Source organism: Belonocnema kinseyi, chromosome 9, assembly GCF_010883055.1.
Source record: "Belonocnema kinseyi isolate 2016_QV_RU_SX_M_011 chromosome 9, B_treatae_v1, whole genome shotgun sequence".
Lineage (NCBI taxonomy): Eukaryota > Metazoa > Arthropoda > Insecta > Hymenoptera > Cynipidae > Belonocnema > Belonocnema kinseyi.
In genome coordinates this window covers 56,474,963-56,488,861 of record NC_046665.1, presented here as the reverse complement: position 1 = coordinate 56,488,861, position 13,899 = coordinate 56,474,963, and the positions used below count along the sequence as shown (strand labels likewise).

Sequence of the window (13,899 nt, the reverse complement as noted above, 5' to 3'; positions counted from 1 at the left end):
AATTGAAAAAGTCTGTGTCACTGAAGTTAAGGATATAATTAAGAACTTGAAAAACGGTAAGGCTGCCGGGGTAGACGGTATTAACGCTGAAATGCTTAAACACAGTGGCGCGTACATACCACATAGACTGTGCGAATTGATAAATTTATGTTTCGAGATGGGAGACGTCCCAGACGATTGGAAAGAAGCGATTAGAGTACCAATATACAAGAGAAAGGGAGATAAAAGCGAGTGCAATAATTACAGAGTGATTAGCTTATTAAGCACCGTAAGTAAAATATATTCAAAAATACTTATTCGAAGGGTAATGAAAATAACAGAAGCAAAGATTTTGGAAGTCCAAAGTGGGTTTATGCCAGGAAGGTCATGTACGGATCAAATATTTAGCTTAAGGCAAATAACAGAAAAAAGTTCGAGAGTAGGGAAAAAAGTTTTCTGTGCAATTGTTGACCTAGAAAAAGCTTTTGACAAGGTAGAAGTCTTTGGGAAGTCCTAAAAGAGTATGGAGTCAATGGATGGATCTTACAAGCTATAAAAACAATATATACAGGTAGCAAAGCGAGTGTAAGAGTGAATGGGAAACTGAGTGACAGTTTCGATATTATTCAAGGAGTTAGACAAGGATGCGTTATGCCTTCATGGTTATTTATATTATTTATGGACAAGTGTTTAAGAATGGCTCTCTTCGACGAAGAGGGTGTGGATCTCGAAACAGTAAGGGTACGTGGGTTAGCGTTCGCAGATGATAAGGGTGTTATGGCAGAGTCTATCGAAGACCTACAAAGAATGTTGAATAAACCAGATGCAAGCATGAAGAGCATGGGCCCCAAAATTAACGCAAATAAAACAAAAACTATGGTGTTCGAAGGAAAGGGTGAGAAAACACTATGCAATATTTTATTAAATGATGAGAGAATTGAACAAGTTGATAAGTTCGTATACCTTGGTAGCTTATTTACTAGGGACGGGAAGATGGATGAGGAATTAGACAGACGAATAAATGAAGGTAAGAAGGTTATGGGTAGAGCAGGTCCCCTTATCAGAAGTAAAAAATATCAAATAAAGCTAAAATGGCAATACATAATTCTATATTTGTACCGATTATACTATACGGTAGCGAGAAATGGACTTATCAAGAAAAAGATAAAAGTAAAATTAACGCAATTGACATGAGATTCATGCGCATAATATGCGGAAAAACCCTGATGGACAAAGTAAGTAGCGAGATAATTCTAAAAGAATGTGGTGCAGAAGAGACGCTAATAGACCCATGGGAAAGAAATCGGTTAAGATGGTTCGGACATGTTGAGAGAATGCCAAATGAACGACTAACGAAACAAGTGTATCAAGGTAAAGCAAATGGCAGCGTGCCCAGAGGTAGACCGCGGAAAGAATTGTTAGAATGTGTTAATGAGACCATACTTAGAAGAGACATAAGAAGTCACAAAAACACGAGAGCCTGCATGAAAAAATGCATGGACATAAAAGAAGATAGAGAAGTATACCAGGACAGGAAAGTATGAGGGCAAATAGTTAATAAAAAGAGTGTCAGTAGAGTGAATGACGCCTGAAACAAAAGACCTTGGCCACTAATGGGGATCAAGTGGGGAACCTTACATAGCGACTTCGTGAGGTTCTTCGCTTGGGGTGATTGCTAGAGAGATTGATCAGCGACCTGGGTCGGAGCAGTGTTGCGCAACGAACGTGTTATTTACTTAAATAGCACGAGAATTCTGGATCAATCTGAAAAATGTCTATCCCTTCCACACACTACTTCTTTCCCCTACTGAGTGAGTCACGCCTACCCCGAAAGAGAAATGGCTTAATGGTGTAATAATAATAATAATAATAATAATAACCTTAAGCTGTAGGTCCCCCCATCGTGTACTTGACTGCAACCCATTCCGTCCATGATGGGGTAAAAACAAGGATTTGTCCAATATGTCTGGGCAGACTGCTCTCATCAGATCACTTGATTGCATTATAAAAATGCGTCCGTGACTGACGATATACACCGGGAGAGCCCCGTGCAAAATGATCAAATAAAAATCCAACTCTAACCAAAAATGCCTTCGAAATATTGGGCAGTATAAGCCTGTGACAACATTTCGCCTCGGTGAAACCTGGAGCCTCGGTGACTTAGTTGGTTAGACACTCGGACTTCACCTCAGAGGTGTCCGGGGTTCGATCCCTGAGCCGGTACCTCTAGAAATTTTTCAATGTACCTTTACCGGGCTTCTGGTGGTTCGGAACCCACCTTAAGCTGTAGGTCCCCCCATCATGTACTTGACTGCAGCACAGTCCGTCAATGATGGGGTAAAAACCAGGCTTTGTCCAATATGTCTGGGCAGACTGCTCTCATCAGATCACTTGATTGCATTATAAAAATGCGTCCGTGACTGATGATATATACCGGGACAACCCCGTGCAAAAATGATCAAATAAAAAATCCAACTCTAACCAAAAATGCCTTCGACATGTTGGGCAGTATAAGCCTGTGACAACATTTCAGGATTTAATAACAAATACAAAAATGTGAAATCTAAATATTCTTAACAATTATAAATATGATTTCTTAAGAACTCATGTATTTGTTTAAAATTTCATATTCATTGAAAAATTATATTTTTAGTTCAAAAGTCATTTCTTGGGTAAAAATATGAGTAATGTATTGAAAATTCGGTTTTAAACCAAATTTATTTTTCAATCTGTAAATTAAAATATTTAAGAAATTCATTTTTTTGGTAAAAAATTCAACTTTTTGGTTAAAAATTCGTTCTTATGATTAACAATTCATCATTTCGATTAAAATTGTAATTATATTTTGTGATGCTGGTTTTTTACTGAAAATAAATTTTCTTAACTAAAAATGTAGCTGTTCTATTTTTAAAAACTTATCATTGTTAGTTGGAAATTTATATAATTTGTTAACAAAATTCCTTTTTTTGAGTAAAAAATTCAATTATTTTGTTAGAAATTTCACATCTTCAGATTTAAAGTTCAAATTTTTTACAGACAATTAATTTTTTTTTTAAACTCGCCTTTTTGGGGTTGAATATTCAATTATTTTGGTGGAAATTTCATATCTTCAGGTTTAAAGTTCAACTTCTTTGTAGAAAATCCTTTTTTTTGCTTGTAAATTCAAAAAATTTTGTTTGAAATTAATTTATCTTCATAATATTTTCCAGTTGAAAACTTAACTATTTCCTAGAAAATGTATCTTTTTGGATTAAAAATTTAAGGTGTTGAAATAATTTGTATTCAGTTCGTTTTCCAGAAAATTCATCGTTTTGCCTTAAAAATGAAAGGTGTTAAAATATTTTCTTTCTTTATTCACTGAGAAGTTTTTCTTGGTTCAAAATACAACTATTGGATTGAAAATAATGTATTTTGTTGAAAAATCGTCTTTTTTTAGTTAATTCTTTTAATTGAAGTTTTATTGTTTTAATTCCACATTAATTTATTTATTAACTCATGTTTCAGTTGAAAAATCGTCTATTTAGTAGAAAGTTCATATACGTATCTAGTTGAAAATGAGTTTTTTTGTGTTTAAAAAATCATATATTTAGTTGAATGTTAATTTATTCTTATCAAAGTACAGTAAAAAATATAAAATTATCTTTTCGGTTTAACAGGCATGTCTTGGATAGAAAATTGGAATATTTTATTAAAAATTCTAAGCTAAAAAGTTCTAGATTTGAAAAAATATAAATAAAAGTGAGAATTTAAATTAGTATCGAATTATAAATTTGATCACTTGTATTTTTATGAATTGTACTAAATGATGACGAATAGCTTGAAAAACTTCGACATGTTTAAATTTTAAATTGTCCAGTCATTCCCACTTGCAATCAGATGCAATTGTGTAGTCATTGTGCATCGAAATTGGAATTTATATACCCCTCGCATGAAACAAATAAAGTGCAATCAAGAAGCATCACCCATTCTGAAACCCTCTTGGGCAAAATTCCCATGAGGACCATAGTCCATAGACTAAGTCTATAAACGTTACTTATTAAATGCAATTCTAGTGAATTATTAGCTATCCCGAAATGGCTTCCCTAACTATGTTTCTTCCTGTCTAGCGTTAAAAGCTTACTCTGAAATTACTTTGAAGGTCCACGTCGTAGCTAGAAAAAAGAGAGCACACAAATGGGACATTTGGAACAGGAATTGGTACATTTACTTCTAAATTGGCAAGATAAGTCTAATAAGATCAGTAAAAACAGTGTTACAAATTATAAAAAATAGTATAAGAATATTGTCTTAAAATTTTTCAAGCATTAAACTTATGTGTATTGAGAATTAGAAAGTCTACCATGGAAAAATAAATCGATTTTTTAAGAATAATTCCCAGTTGTATAACTTAATATTTTTTAAAGTAATAAAAATATACTTCAATGTTTATTTAAAATGTTAGTCTTTATTCTATGAAATATTAAAATGCCTGTATATTCATCATAGGAATTTTTTCGTAGAGAATCCATTTTTTTAGGTTAAAAATGCAACTATTTGATTGAAAATTGAAATTTTGTAGTTGATGAATCAAGTATTTTGATAAAAATTCAATTTTGTTGATGACATCTAACTATTTTCATTTTAAATTAAAATCTATTTTTGTTAAAATATCAAATAATACAACAACTATTACTACTCTCTTAAAAGTTTATTTTTTGTTGAAGATACATGATTTTATTTGAAAATTGGATTATTTTTATTTGGGAGGGGGGACTATTTTCTGGAAAATTCGAATGTAGAGTTTAAAATTAACTTTTTTCATAAAAATTCATATTCTCGAGATAAAAATTCAACTATTCTATAGAAAATCGTCTTTATGTTTAAAAATTCATCAATTGAGTAAAAAAATCGACTATTGGGTACAAAATTAAACTATTTTGTAGAAAATTGTTGTGTTTATTGAAAATTCGTTCTATTAAATAAAACTTGAACTATCTTTGTATTTAGGTAGATAATTTTAGAAACAGAAAAATATAAACTAACAATTAATCAAATAACATTTTAACTAACATTACATCACAAATTTATGTACTTTGTTAAAAAATATGTTCTGGTAGGAAATAAGTTTATTTGTTGTTGAAAATGTATCTATTTGGTTAAAAATATATATATTACGTTGAAAAACAATATTTTTTGTACACTTGTTACAATTGGAACTCTCTAGTTGAAAATTTATGTATTTGTTGATAATTCCTCTTTTTTAATAGATAATTAATTTCAATAAATCCACAGGTAAAAAATTCAGTTGAAAATTCAATCAATTTGTAGAAAATTTTTCTTTTTTGGTAGAATAGTATCAAAATAGTCTCAACGTTAAAAAATTTGTACAGTAGTGTCAATAGTGTCGTGAGTCCAAAGCCTGATAATTTTAAGTATATATTTACTTACATTAATTAAATAGCACTAAAAATTGAATATAACTACTTACGGAAAGTTTTCTAAAATAAGTTATTAGAGTCTTTTTTGAATTTTTAAAAATTATACTTTCCAAATTTTTTGCTGGAATATTTGGCATGCTGATTATGCCAGCTCCAGCAGCAAACATATGTCTGATTAGCGCAGTTTATGGGGGAATGTTGAAAAGAATCTGCAAGATTTTAAGGGAATTTTTTTATTTAGCAAAATTTAAAAAATTTGATTACAATTATTTTAATAATTTTAAACGATGTGCAGAAAACTTAGAAGTTTTGAGAAGATTAAAAAAAATGTATTAGAGAATAAACAGATTTCCTTAAAATGCTTGGGAAATTTGTGCATGATTTATTATTTCGAAAAATTAATTTAAAAAGAATATTTTAAGATATTCCTACATTTTGAAGATCTTAGCAAAAATTTTAATAATCTGACAAGATATTCACTGTTTCTAAAAGTTTTAAAAGGATTAAAAAATCATTTAAAAGTTGAAAATATTTCAAAATTTTGTTAACAGAATTGAGATTTTTGAAGTTATCTAAATAAAATGTTGGAACTTTTTAAAATTTTTGGAAGGTTTCAAGATAATCAAACATTTTTCTTAAGGTTCCTAGAAAATTTTTTTATGAATCAATCTCTTGGAAAACTTCTTTTAACATCGATAGCCACGTTCCTTTGAATACTTAGTTACTTGTGAAAATATAGGGATTTGATTTAAGCAAAAAATAATTAAGCTACAAATACGAGTATTGCATGTAAAAATTAGGCCACTCACCTTTATCTTTTGCAGTAACAACAAATTCGTAGTAAGCGTTGTTGTTATCAGCATCCAGTTGTTTGTTATTTACGATTATACCACTAGAATCAACGCTAAAGTGATCATCCGAGACCAGATATTCTATTTCAGCATTGGTACCAGAATCTGCATCAGTCGCCTTGACCTTGAGAATATTAGTGCCCAGTGGAATATCTTCATCGACGTTGTGAGCTTGGTAATCTGGTAATTCGAACTTTGGTGCATTGTCGTTGACGTCCGAAACTCTTATAGTCAGCTGCAAAAAAATGTATACTATCTTTGTAGAGAGATAGAAATTTCTCCTCCTTATTCCCTAACTTCTTAGACAATTACTTCCCTCTCTCCTCACTTTCCCAGCCAACACACCCCTTTCTATTTATTCCTCTCCTTACTTCTCTAGAAAATGCTCACCTTCCCCTCCTTATCCACTCCATATTTTTCCTTACTTTCCTAATTCTCCATTCCTTACTTCCACTCCCCTCATTTCCCTTACTTCTCTACTCCTTACTTCCACTCTCTCCATTTCTACTACTTTCCTACTTTCTTAATCCTCACTTCCATTTCTTTAATTGTCCTCATTTACACTACTGCCCCTCCCCACATTACCCCTCACTACCACTACGTTTCTTCCCTCTTTCCTATCCCTTCTTTTCCCTCCCTTCACACCTTTAGTTCATTCTCTTTATACCTTTAGTACCCTCCCTCATTTCTCCTTACTTTTTCTACATCCCCTATCCTCACTTACCGTAATTATTCCCCCATCATTCCCCTTCACTTCCCTATTTTCTTAGTCATTACTTCCACTTCCCTTATTTCTCCTCACTCCTTACTTTCACTCTTATCATTTCTCCTACTTTCTTACTAACATACTTCTCGACTACCTTAATTATCCATTTTTAACGCCCACTCCCTTAATTTCTCCTACTTCCTCTGCACGCATCATTCCTCTCTTCCACTTCTCTGCCTCCCCTATTTTCCCTTCTCACACTTCCCTAATTCCTCTTACTTTTCTTAGAGCCCGTAACTTTAACTCTCCTTCTTCCCCTCCCTTAATTACCACTTACTTCCCAACTTCGCCTCTCATTACTTCCACTCCGCTCACTTCTCCTGAGTACCCGTCCATCATTCTCCTATTTCCGCTTCCCTCATTTCTCCTAGACCCCCACCTCTCATTTTCCCTCACTTTCCCACTTTTCAATTCCCCTCATTCTCTTACTATTCCCCCATAAATTTCTTTCACTTCCCCTTACTTATCCTTCTTCGAAAAAAATACGACGGACTGACGCTGAGGGTACGAAAACCTGATAAAAATGAATAAATAAAAGAATGAGAGAAATAATAAAAGAATTTACCTCAACTGATGTGGAAAAACCACCCGAATCTTCCGTAGCTGTGACTATCAAAGAATAAATGTGTGGTTGTCGTAAATCTTCAAAATCCAATTCTTTGGCCAGTTTTACAATTCCGGAAGTTGGACCAATATTGAAGGTTCCTGCGGCTCCTTGGCCTTGAGCTTTCAAAGTGTACCTGATTTCTCGATCAGCAAATGATTTGGCCTTTACAGATATGATGCTACAAAAACAAAAAATAGATAAAATTATTGTTTTCAAATATTTCCTTTCAAAATAAGGTTAGAATTCTTTTTTAGGGGCCTTTCGTTGTAAACTCAACTTTTGGGATTCAAAACTCAACTACTTGGTAAAAATCTAAAACCATTTGTTAAACATACAGTTTTGTAAAGATTTATCATTTTTCTTGAAAATTAACTTAAGTTTTTAAACATTTAATTATTTTATAAAAAGGCATAGTTTTGTTGGCGATTCAGTTATTTTATTGAAAATAAAACTGTTTTGTTGGCAATTTACTTATATTGTTAGAAATGTAATTGTTTGCTGAAAAAGTAACCATTTTGTTGAAAATTCATCTTTGTGGGTTAAAAATTAAACTACTTTGTTCAAAATTCGTCCCGATTCCATAAATGTTCAATTATTTAACTGCGAATGTAGCTGTTTGGTTGATTTTTTCCGTTAAAAATTCAACTATTCGTTTAAAAATTCCTCTTTATGGTTTTAAAATTCAACTGCTTTGTTAAAAATTCGTCTTTTAATTGACATTTCATCCTTTTTGGATAGAAAATTCATCTTTTTTCTTAAAAAAGTTCTGGGTTGAAAATTCAAATGTCTTTTAAAAAATTCATCCTTTTGACTTGACTATCCCAATATTTAGTTAAAAATGCAACTAATTATTCTATTGCTTAGAAATTGGGCATTTGTTTGAAAATTCATCTTTCTAGGTTCAAAATTCAACTATTTCGTTCAGAAAATTGCGTCTTTTTCAGTCTGTTCTTGTTAAATTGAACAGGTTAAAAATTCATTTTTTCTAGCCCAAAATTAATTTTTAAACTAAAAATGTAGCGATTCCATTTTTGGTTTAAAATTGATCTTTCTTAGCTGAAAGTTCAACTATCAGGTTAAAAAATCATCTTTCTTGATTGGAAATTTATTTTTCTTGGATGGAAATTCAGCTCTTCGGATACCTTCTCTCTGGGTAGAAAATTAACCTTTTCTATTTTGAAAATTCGACTATCCTGTTGAATACGCTATACATCTTGAATGAAAATAATAAGCTTTTCATACTGAATTAAATATTCTACCTATACATTATTTTATTTAAAAGAATTTTGGCTCCTATTATTTTCCTTTTTTCATAAAAAATCTCTCTATTTTCCTTGTTTTGAAAGAATTCTGGGCTGTCATATTATGTGTAATTTTTTAGTATTGATTGTATATTAATTATTCATTATTTGACTCACTCAGAATCTTTTTTCTGATTTTCCGGAATCTCTGCCTCGTAAGCTGTCATGTAAAATTGAGGTGCCCTTTTTCCACCAACGATTGATAATCTCTCCTCAGGCGTCGATTGGAATCTCCTCTCATCGATGCGACCATTCTGATCCTCAGCCTTCACGTAAAGTACATATTCCATATCCAATTGAAAAAGGTCTGTACCTCGAGTTCTTACTACTCCAGATCGTTCGTCTACCTCGAAACGACCACCGGCTAAAAAGAAGAAAATTATTTTAATTAGTGGAAAAAATAGATTATAATATGTTTCTTATTTTTATTCCCTACTTATTAAATTGAAATATATGCGGGACGATTAAAAAATCCAAAAAAATAAATATCCTGACTTGGAAAATCCTCGAAAAATAATAAATCGCCAAATTATAAAATATCACACACTGAGAAATTCCTGACACTAAAAAATGATTAAATTGAAATAATCGAGAGAAAAGTCTTTTAATAATTCATTGACATTTGAATAATTAAATATTTTTAAAGCAGTTTTTTTGTACAACGTATTTTTGTAAATTACTGTTTAAATTTGAAATAAGAATAATTGAGAACAAATATTTTGCAATGTAAAAGAATAATACAAGAACAATATTTTTATTACAAGATCAATGATTTTTCAAATTAAAATGCACATTAAAAAAGATACTTCCATTGAGAATTTTTCAAAAATATTCGGCACGGTGGAATATTTCTGAATTTGAAAAATTAAAGAATTTTTTTTAATAAATATGATATACTAATAAAAAATACAGTAAAGAAGTATTTTAATCCGAGGAAAAAGATTGGGACTGAAAAATAACGAAAAATATAGTTTTCGAAACTGAAAATTTTCAAAATGGAAAATTTCCAAAACAATGTATAATGTTGCCAAATTTAAAAATTCCTGAAAGTTTACAATATTACGAAACATAAAGATTTCTGAATTATTTAATATCCGACACTAGAAAATTTCCTAATTCCCGACAATTTACAATATTACAGAAAATTTGAAATACAAAACTCCTCAATTTAAACAATTGGAAATTTTTTTTTCAATTAACATTATTTATTAATTACAAAAACAATAACCGAATATTTTAAAAGATATATTTTTTTTGCCTAATGTCTTTAAAAAAGTGATTATTATCATTACTTCAAAGAATATTCCTGACAGAAAGTTGGCAAATATAAAATATTCTTCAATAGAAAATTTATCAATTTAAAAAGATAAAAACTTTGTGTAATCAATATTATTTATTTATTAAAATTAAAATAATTAAATATTTTAATAAAAAATTGTATTTCTTTATAATTCTGATTTGAAAATTTCATTATATTATCATTAATAAATTAATAATATTGATTGAAAAACAATTTTTCAATTATTCATGTTCGGGAATTTCATAATTTATCGAATATTACAGTATTGCACTTTTTGTAATTTGGCAATTTTCGGCCGGGCATTTGATTATCCCGTAATTTCCAAAAATTTAAAAATAATACTCTGCCCCGGAATTTTATTATTCAGGAATTTTCCAATTCAAGATTTTTATACAATATTTCGGCAACTTTACAATTTCGGGAATTTTCTATTTCAAATATTTTCTTTTGAAGAAATTCTACAGTTTGAGAAATTTTATTTTTCCTGCTTGTCAGTCATCCGACATACATTTCAATTTAAAATACTGTAAAATATAATTAATAATAATAATTTAAAATAAATATCAAGACAAGTATAAATGGATGATTGATACAATTTTAATTTATTTTATTTTTAATCAGCTTTCCGTAATTTGTATCTTTTATTTAAATATTAGATTTTATCCCAGCAGGGATTAGAAATAAATGATAAAATCAATAAATTGATGTGGGATATGAAATCACATTAGGATCTTTTGAAAAGACGTTCTGAAAATTTAAGTCTTACTGATGGCTTCCATTTTCAACAATGATCCAATTTGAAACTTTTGAAAATTTTCCAACTTTTTTGGTTTTAAATTCTTATAGTTGAAAATCATGAAATTTTAAACATCTGTTGGAAATATTGTTAAAATGTTTGAAATCTTGAACTTTAGAAATGGATGAATAAAAATTCTTAGATTTTGATTATTTTCAAGATGAAAAGTTAAGTTTTAATTGTAAATCTTCCCAATTAAAGAAAATTACAGCTTTCTCAATTGTAAAACTTAAAACTCGTTTAATTTTTATCGTAAATTATGAAAATTAAAAACATAAATTTAAAGATTATTTTGGCAATCTGAAGATTTGCAACTTGAAGTACTACAATTTTGAACAGTGCCGATTGAAAATGATTGAAATTTTTTGAATATAGATTGGGAAATTTTTTAATTTTGAAGATTTATATTTTAAATGTATATAATTTGGAATTTTTCCTGAAATATTTAAATTTTGAAGATTTACAATTTTCGTGACTTTTATTTTAAATTCTTTCTATCTGTATATTAAAAATTAAAAACTCTACAATATTTCATGTTTAAAATAGAAAATGATGCAATTTGGTAAGTTTTTTCAAATAGTTTAATTTTGAAGGTTTGAAAATTTTGAATTTCTTAAACTTAAAGTAGAAAATTCTTTCATTTTTAAGATCTTCAATTCAAAATTCTTCAAATTCAAAGATCTATAAATAAAAGTTTATAAATTTAGATGAATTTAAAAATCAAGAAACAAGTTTTGAACTCTAATTCATTCATGGAAATTATAAAAATGATAGAAATTTTGTATTGTACATGTTTTAAATTTAAATCTCTATAAATTAAAAACATTTACGATTTAAAATTTTACTCATTTAAAGAATTGGATTTAAAATTGTCCAAATTTTAAAACATAGAATTACGAATGATTCCATTTTCAAGATTTATATATGAAAGGTATGCTGTGTGGAACAGTTTCATTTGGAAGATTTTTAATTCAAACAATAAGAAGTTCAATTTTTAAGATTTAAAATTCAAATCAATTTTTCCGCAAAAATTGCATTAATATACAATGAAATCCAAACAATGAAGCAATATGTGTAAAAAAATAATAAATAACTGGAGTTTTATTTATGATAGAACATTAATTAAACTGACAGCATTTGTATTCGCAAATCTATGTAGCAAATCAGTGAAACCCAGAATTTATTATGAATAAATTATGAATAAATAAATTGAATGCTTATCCGTTGAAATACAATATCCGACTAAAATTGATAAATTGATTTGCGGACGTTTGAGTTTCCAATCAATTTTCTATTCAAAATTCTACTATACTTCTCTATTACAAAGCTCAAACTAAAATCATTTTGATATTTCATATTTATTCTGATAGATCAAATATTTGCAATCGAGAATATGTTTGATTTAAAAAAATTAAATCAGAGAAGAAAAGTATTATATCCAATGACTCTTTGCTATGATAATTTGCCAGCGGATAAGAAAAGTTAGTCATTAAAAAAATTTTGATAAACAAATGATCATTTTGGTCACTTTTGCGGGAAAGCTTTTTTCGTTAAGAAATGTCTCACTAATAACTCCTTGTTGCCTTTTTTGTCCAATCAACAAGAACTGTTCATTATGTTAACAATATTCATGTAAAAATAAACCGTTGGACCATTTTTTCATGAAAAGTATTAATTTTTTTTGCGAAATCAACAATAAATGCCTTGCAAGTTACTCCTTCTTGTCACATTTTTCTAATTAGAAAAAATGGTTAATTATTTAAACAATATTTATAAACAAGTTCATAGTGTTCGCATGTCATAATGAATAAGCTCTATTATTTTGCAGAATCAACCAAAAATGTCTTATCAGTGACTCATTGATGTCATTTTTTCAGATGAACAACAACTGTTAATTATTTGAACAATATTTATAAACAAATCCACATTTGTAACATTATTCCACGAATAGCTCCATTTTCTTAGCAAAATAAACTAACAATTTAGTGCCAATGAGTCGTTCATATGATACTTTGCCACTGGACAAGAAGAGTAAAAAAATGTGTGTTGACATTTTCAGTTGATTTCCCAAATAAAATGATTCCTATTTCTAAAAAAAATGCTCAAAGTATGCATTTATGTATTAGAATTGTTTTAAAAATTAATATCTTTTATCAATTTAAACAAAATTACAACTACTAGTCATTAACGATACATTTTTAGTGGTTTCCGCGAAAAAACTGGCCTACTCGTGGAATAATGTGAAAAATGTGAATTTGTTTATAAGTATTGTTTAAATAATTACCAGTTGTTGTTAACTTGAAAAAAATATCAGCAATTAGTAATTGAAAGGACATTTTTAGTCGATTCTGAAAAAATAGGAGTCTATTTATTGCGACATACGAAAACTGTATATTTATTAATAAAAATAGTTTAAATAATTGCCAAACAGCAGATATTTTTAAATAATCACCATTAGGCATACATTCTATTATATTCTATATTTTTCTTACCCTAACATACTGAAAATTATTGCTAGATAGTAATTACACTGACTAAATCTTTTATTTATTTTAAATGCAGATCTTAAAAAAAGGAACGTCTGAAAAGTTAGGATAAAATTATTGTTTATTTTTTTGTTAAAAACAAATATTTGGGTTAGCTAAATCGAAATTCTCGTATCTCGCGTTGTTATGTTGAAAATTGGATTTTTGTTTGCATATTATTTTTTAAAGAAAAAACACAGAATCCTACATGTCTTCTTTTTGATATAAATTACACAGACACACAAAAAAAGTGTGCGGATATGGTAACAAGACACACGTATTCCTATGGATTTTGGGGCGCTGAATTCAAATTCGGTATCAAAAATCACCCATCACGTCATGGTTGAGCCATAACCT

The 13,899-nt window shown here is 29.1% G+C and overlaps 1 protein-coding gene across 1 annotated transcript in view; it reads right to left on the bottom strand.

Moving 5' to 3' along the window:
• Window positions 1–13,899, bottom strand: part of LOC117179435 (neural-cadherin) — a 392,316-nt gene that overhangs the window by 245,671 nt on the left and 132,746 nt on the right. Inside the window, exons 5-7 of the mRNA XM_033371218.1 lie at window positions 9,039–9,285; window positions 7,579–7,798; window positions 6,206–6,482 (exon numbers count right to left, since the gene is read on the bottom strand). Of these exons, the coding sequence (XP_033227109.1) occupies window positions 6,206–6,482; window positions 7,579–7,798; window positions 9,039–9,285 (744 nt within the window). The remainder of the gene's footprint in view (window positions 1–6,205; window positions 6,483–7,578; window positions 7,799–9,038; window positions 9,286–13,899) is intronic.